The sequence below is a fragment of the Phaseolus vulgaris genome, chromosome 1, assembly GCF_051622355.1.
Source record: "Phaseolus vulgaris cultivar YP4 chromosome 1, ASM5162235v1, whole genome shotgun sequence".
Taxonomy (NCBI): Eukaryota; Viridiplantae; Streptophyta; class Magnoliopsida; order Fabales; family Fabaceae; genus Phaseolus; species Phaseolus vulgaris.
Window position 1 is genome coordinate 10,753,724 of NC_143498.1, and position 6,062 is coordinate 10,759,785.

At 33.7% G+C, this 6,062-nt stretch overlaps 1 protein-coding gene across 2 annotated transcripts; it reads right to left on the bottom strand.

Annotated features, from left to right (window-relative positions):
* Positions 1-1,905: 1,905 nt before the first annotated feature.
* LOC137813517 (cyclin-A1-1) lies at positions 1,906-5,846 on the bottom strand. 2 transcript variants are annotated; one of them, XM_068615828.1, is made up of 12 exons: positions 5,545-5,846; positions 4,468-4,709; positions 4,316-4,389; positions 4,023-4,159; positions 3,749-3,841; positions 3,429-3,562; positions 3,230-3,305; positions 3,055-3,131; positions 2,920-2,956; positions 2,648-2,797; positions 2,413-2,550; positions 1,906-2,331 (listed from the first exon to the last, which is right to left on the bottom strand). In XM_068615828.1, exons 1-12 carry the CDS (start codon positions 5,695-5,697, stop codon positions 2,269-2,271), a joined length of 1,374 nt encoding a protein of 457 aa, XP_068471929.1. In that variant the 5' UTR covers positions 5,698-5,846; the 3' UTR covers positions 1,906-2,268. The 2 variants fall into 2 exon arrangements, with proteins under 2 accessions (XP_068471929.1, XP_068471928.1); XM_068615827.2 differs by having other exon boundaries at positions 4,316-4,709; positions 5,545-5,832.
* Positions 5,847-6,062: the final 216 nt, after the last annotated feature.

The window sequence follows — 6,062 nt, forward strand, 5'->3', positions numbered from 1 at the left end:
GTTTCACAACATTTTAGGCAATCTGTTCAAGGTGCAGTTTAACCAATTAAAATTGAACAAAGAGGTGAAAACAATCAATGGTTTTTTCAGTTTTTTGTTTGACTAGAAAAAGTTGTGAAGAATTTGTTGTTCAATAATCAATTCCAAGGACACTCACGTGAAGGCATAGTCAAAGCAATCAAGGAATTTTCAGTTTCTCTTTCCTATTCACATATGCAGTACAAAAACATAAAAATAACCTATTAAACTAGCAAACAATCAATTACAGCAAAGAAGAAATAATCAATTGCACACTCACTAAGATTTTAGACTTAGAATAGATGGTAGATCACATTTAGTTTTTTTTTTTTTTTACAGTTTAGCTAGTTCTCTATTTTTCAATTTATATAGTTTACAATTTTTTACCATTCAAGTTCTTCGTTTTATCTCTTCCCTGTCTCATGTTTCTTCTTCTACCCTTTATGTGTTATCTTCTTTTATGCTTTAAGATTATACAAATTTACATTTGGAAGGTGATTGAATTCTTGAATTGGATAACAACGAATATGAAACTATGTTAGACGATGTTTTGTTCAAGTTGTTTTCTTCTCTTGATTCGTTTTAGAATTCAGTTCTTAATTATGAATTGCTTTCTTTAAACATACAAACCAATTGGGTTTGTGTTTTCTTCATTAAATAAAGAATTCAAATTTGGGTTTTTTGCATTCAAGGATGAAGATAACTTGACCATGGTTTCTGTTTGATGTTTCACATTTGTTGAACAAAATTTTCTTCTATTTACTCCAATACCTTTTAATTTCCGTGTTTACATTTTATTTTATGCATTGAATTTCTTTCAACTTCAATTTTTTTCAATTGCAATTTAAATTCTAGTTATGCTTTGTTTTCTATTCCAAGTTCTTACAATTTTAGTTCATTAGATGGTCTATTTTTATATATACTTTTTGTTACAGTTTCCTTGTTTGTTTCTTCCTTTGGAAGAATTCAATTATTTCCTTTCAATTTCTGTTGTTTTCTGTTTCTTTCATTTACATTTATGCACTTTTACATTTTTTTCATCTATAATTTGATTAGACTCTTAGATTTTCATTGCAAAATTAACAAATGATCTAGTAGATAATTATTGACTAGACAATTTAATAGTTACATTTAGTTTTTATAGTTCTTTAATTCGTCTGCATTTTGCTTGTTACCTTAAATTCATATTTTAGTTGTCAAAATTATCAAATGATGTAGTAGACAATTATTAACTAGACAATTTAATAGTTGCATTTAGTTTTTATAGTTCTAGAATTTGTCTGTCTTTTGCTTGTTACTTTAAATTTAGATTTTATTTTTAATTCGTTTTTACATTCATGCATTACTTGAATCGTCTTGTACAATTTTATTTTAGCCATATGATAATACTTTGTTTTTGTTTCATCACTATAATTTCATTTTGTGTCCATTTTAATTTCAGTTTTTTTAATTACGTTTCTCATTTTCATTTACTTCTACACAATTCCATTTAATTTTCAATTTCTATACATAATTGGTGAACGATCTAATAGACGATTTCATAGATTACTTTGTTTTCTATTTCCATTTACTGTTATTGTTTTCGTCTTTATGTGTGATGTAATTTCTTGATTCAAAATTTCCCCAAATCTTAATTTGTTTAAGGAAAAGTAATGGAAATATATATGGGATGCATATTTAGAGATTCAAACTAGGTTAGCCTTTGTATTACATTAGGGAAACTTAGTTTTGTTTCAGAAACCATGTGACATTGGTTATAAACGAGTCAACTTGTCTTCGATCTCAACTTCTTCAAGCATCGTGAAATCAAATCAAATCGGCTTCTCTATCCCTTGTACTACACTAAAACATAACATACCTAAGAAAGGAACTGATAAGAAAGCTTCATAATTTGCAACTTAGCATATTTTCATAATAGAAGAAAACAATACGCGCAATGTATACACTAAGAATAGAGGGAATTTGTCACACGGGATTCTAGAATGAATACTCGAGGGAATTCCTATGAATACCATTTATGTGCTTTGTGTCTGCGAGGAGTTCTCACATGAAATTCTAATGGCATGTATATGTCACTAGCTTCACCAGCACATATCCAAGAAGTTTTAGATCACACGTTTGATCTGTGTGATATGACGAGATGTGTTCCAAGTTATGCCTTTTTCGCCCGAAATGGTCCTTGCATCATTGAGACTGAAGCTTTGTCAAAACTTGGCCTGAGCCATAATGGGATTGTCAACATGAATTCAGTCAATTCCGGAAAACTTCTTGCGGTATTGAGAGAGGGATGTACTTCTTGGCCACACATTTGTACTGTTACATAAATGAAGTAAGCAACCTAACTAAAAGGGGAAAACATGGCATAGTAATTCTGTTTGTGCTTAGGCAAATTACCTTGTGCTGACTGTATTTCTCTCGGATAGCGGGTAAATTGGAAGTATCGCTACTGCTGCAACAAAGGCGATGGAGATCTTTCACACAAGCACACAAATCAGAAGGCCGGTATTGTGCGTAATGCTGCAATATGGAATTCTGTTGCAAAACACAGAAATAGTAAGCCATCAAATCATACAAAACTTTCCCTGAATGCCGGTACATGTGGTTTAGAACATTGTGACGATAAGCATACCCATGGTTTCTTTGAAGGGAAAAGTATAAATCTGGCAAGGAAAGTTGCTGAAGCAGCTATCAGTGATGGAGGATAACACAGCATGCTGTACTCCAAGAGCGACAATTCGGCAATAAAGTTGGTTAGGCACTCTAGTTGAAGTGAAGGTACCTGAGAAGTGGACAGGTAAAACCACCAAAAGGCCAATATTTTAGAAACGGAATCTTGAATAAGATTGAACAATAGTATTCTTTAATGCATATGTACAAAAGCAGTTCAAGCGCGAAAGATACCTCTTGGACATCATGAGCTGCTACATGAACAAATCGTCTGAAATTATATTACAAAAAAGAAAGAGTGAATATTAAAAGAGTGAATGTTTTCCTAATCTTAATCATCAATTACAATCGTTGGTAACTACCTATTACCTTAAGAAACATTTAACTGTTGGGGCTGTCATTTCGAACTTCAGATAATTCAAAACAGCAGATTCCATTCGTAAAAGCTGCATTTAAATATGATTTTGAGGAGATTTTCTCACTTCAAGTCATAGGAGAAACAAACTTAAAACAGTAATAGTTAACCAACAAATTCAATGCATACCTCTTCTTTTAAGTACGTATTATCAGTTATATAACAAAAATCCTCCACCTGTGGTGCACAAATCTCCTCATATTTACTGTCAACCAGAACCAAAACCCAAATTATTGTTCTATATGTTGATGCTAGCCTTGAGAGCCAAAAAAAAGTATAAAATGCATATATTTAGAAAACATGAAAGTGATATATAATGCTCCCTTACGAGGCAATCATCATACAGGAAACACCAAGTAATTGCAATCTTTGTCTATTCATGGCCTTCCCTGAAAGATACCGATCAACGTAGTTCACTGTCAAATACAATGTATCAGGTACAAGGCGATACTCCTCAGCCACCTGCAATTGAAAAGTTGAAGTTTAGCATAATAAAAGGGGTTTGAGAACGAGATCTAACTTGAGCAAAGACTTTTCAAAGAATAAATTAGCCAAAGCCCTTTTGTATCATGACCACATCAATATTTTTTCTCTCCCTACAAATCACAAATTTCAAGACTCTAGACGTTTATTATGAAAAAAAATTACCTCAACAAGCCAGTCAATCAATATTGCACGCATGCTAACATTTATGTCATTCTGAATTCTCTCCATGAAGTCACTAGAAGGCCTTTTCTTTTCCTAAGTTTCCAGAAATTGGAAAACATCCGAAATCAGAATACTTAATATAAATTATCAATATGAATTGATATCAAACATTTGGCCAGTTAGTAGTGATGAAAGCATGAATAAGTCATTATATTCCATGTAGGAAGTAAGAAACACTAATCATTATTTTCACAATGAAAAAACGAAGTGTTACCTCAGATTCACGAAGGTTCTTGTAGATATCACAAGCATACGTTGCACAAAGCTGCGGATCCGAGTAAATGTTGTCAATATTGACAACCTTGCCCTCTCTTTCCAAATCAACAACTATTTCCCTACTATATGTGTTACCTGTAAACATATGAACATCACTACCTTAGATTGAAAATTTTAAATACTATACTTCACTTCAAATAAGCAAAAAATATCATAATCCAAATTTTGATTGACCATACAATTAAACTTAAATGTGACTTAGAGCAAAGGAAAATTGCAGTACTGCACAACCTTCTGTCTTGGAGGTATCACAAACGCTCAAATTGCTTGTCTTTCTCTGAATTGAATCAAAAGCTGAGACATCCCTGTTGTCCAGATATTCAACTTCATCAGGACTCTTGATAGAATAAGAAGAAGACAACGTTTCATCCAGAGAAACGGACCTCGCATCTGATTTACTAGGAGAAACATCAAAGGTGCTCTGAACCGGCACATAGACTCTGGCAACTGTGGGAGCAGCATCCTTCCTTCGTGGTAAACAATTAGCCTTTGGAAAAATAGTTGTACTTGAGTTAATAGTCTTTAACTCACGTAAGTTGTTCCCACAAATTGTTGATCTTGTGATGCTACTGCTTATTGCTGGAGCCTCCTTCTTGGTCTTGGAAGCTTTAGTTGAACTTGAAACCTTGCATTAAAAAGTCCAGCTAAGCCATAGATAAAACAAAACCTTTGCAGCCAACTAACATATCTAAGCACCAAAGTTAAGCAGGGTTTTGTGATGCCAATTGAACGGTATTCAATAAAAAATGAGGACCTTTACGAATTATTAACGACTTAAGCATGTACTCCTAAAGTTTTCAACCTACTGAGAGAATCTGTTCCGACCTCAAGTTGGGCGTACCGGAACAGAATCCAAACTCCAGAACCTCTCACCTTACTGACTTAGAAAGTTTTCAAATTTAAGAAAAAATAAGTGTTTTTCTTCAAATTTTTGCTTATAAAAATGAACTTTTCAGTCTCTTTACTTTTCATATATTCCTCAAATAAAATAATACATTCTTATCAGTGGTTCCCACCTCTTTATGTCCTTTCCACAGTAGAAAACAATTTTAAATTTTTCAAAAGAGGCTCTGGCCACAAATAACAAAAATTCAGCTGAAAAACCACACCGATCATAGAATTCTCATCACCAAAATCTCCAAAACTAAACTACAAATCTTCTTTTGAGCACAACGACAGAGACAACACAAACTGAAACACAAAAAGAGATTAAGAACCTCGCGCGCAACTACAGTTCCACAAACCCTTCCACACAAATAACATTCTCCAGTAAGAAGAAGGCACCGATAATCCAATTTACAATGCATGACACAGCGTACTCTGATTCCAGAATGAAATGATTCAAAACAAAGCAAAAAATGTTTTAACAAATCCTAATAACGTTCCACGTTCCACAATCTCAGCGATTCATTACGGCAGAGAAATTAATGAAAAAATTAAAACAGTGAAACGATCATTACTGAAGAAGAGGAAGGCGCATTCCTCTGGTTGGTGATGTTGGCGAGCGGCGCTCTCTTAGCAGCCTTCCCGGACGACACGACGGCTGAATTTCGTTTGGCCAAAGACGACGCCGTATAGGAGGAAAACGACGAGCGACGATTCTGCGTCGACATTGGAATGCGTATGTATTGAGAGAGATATGATTTTTTGATTTATTATGAGTAAAAAGGATCTTCGTTTGGTTCTTCTTATGGGCGCAGAATGCAGAGTAGGGAAACAGTGAAAGATGAAATTGGATAATTGTTGTTATTGTTAGGAGGGTAAATGGGTTGGTTCAAAATCCGAACAAATCTGAACCGTTTATTGGGCTAGGTATTCGTTGGGAGCGGGTTGGTCCCACCGATTTCAACTATTTCAAATTTTGTTATCACATGTGGCAAAGCTTTTCAAATATTTCTTTATGTATTGCCATTTTTCTCTAGTTACATGAAAACATATACACTCAGTTTAATCTTGTTACGTGTCTATATTTTTTGAA

Bases quoted from the DNA above. Each gene is read 5' to 3' on its own strand.
- LOC137813517 (XM_068615827.2), bottom strand. From the start codon at position 5,697: ATGTCGACGCAGAATCGTCGCTCGTCGTTTTCCTCCTATACGGCGTCG. The intron at 4,710-5,544 runs GTAATGATCGTT...TTTTAATGCAAG, and splicing joins ATGCGCCTTCCTCTTCTTCA to GTTTCAAGTTCAACTAAAGC. The intron at 3,306-3,428 runs GTAAGGGAGCAT...TCTGGTTGACAG, and splicing joins TCCTGTATGATGATTGCCTC to TAAATATGAGGAGATTTGTG.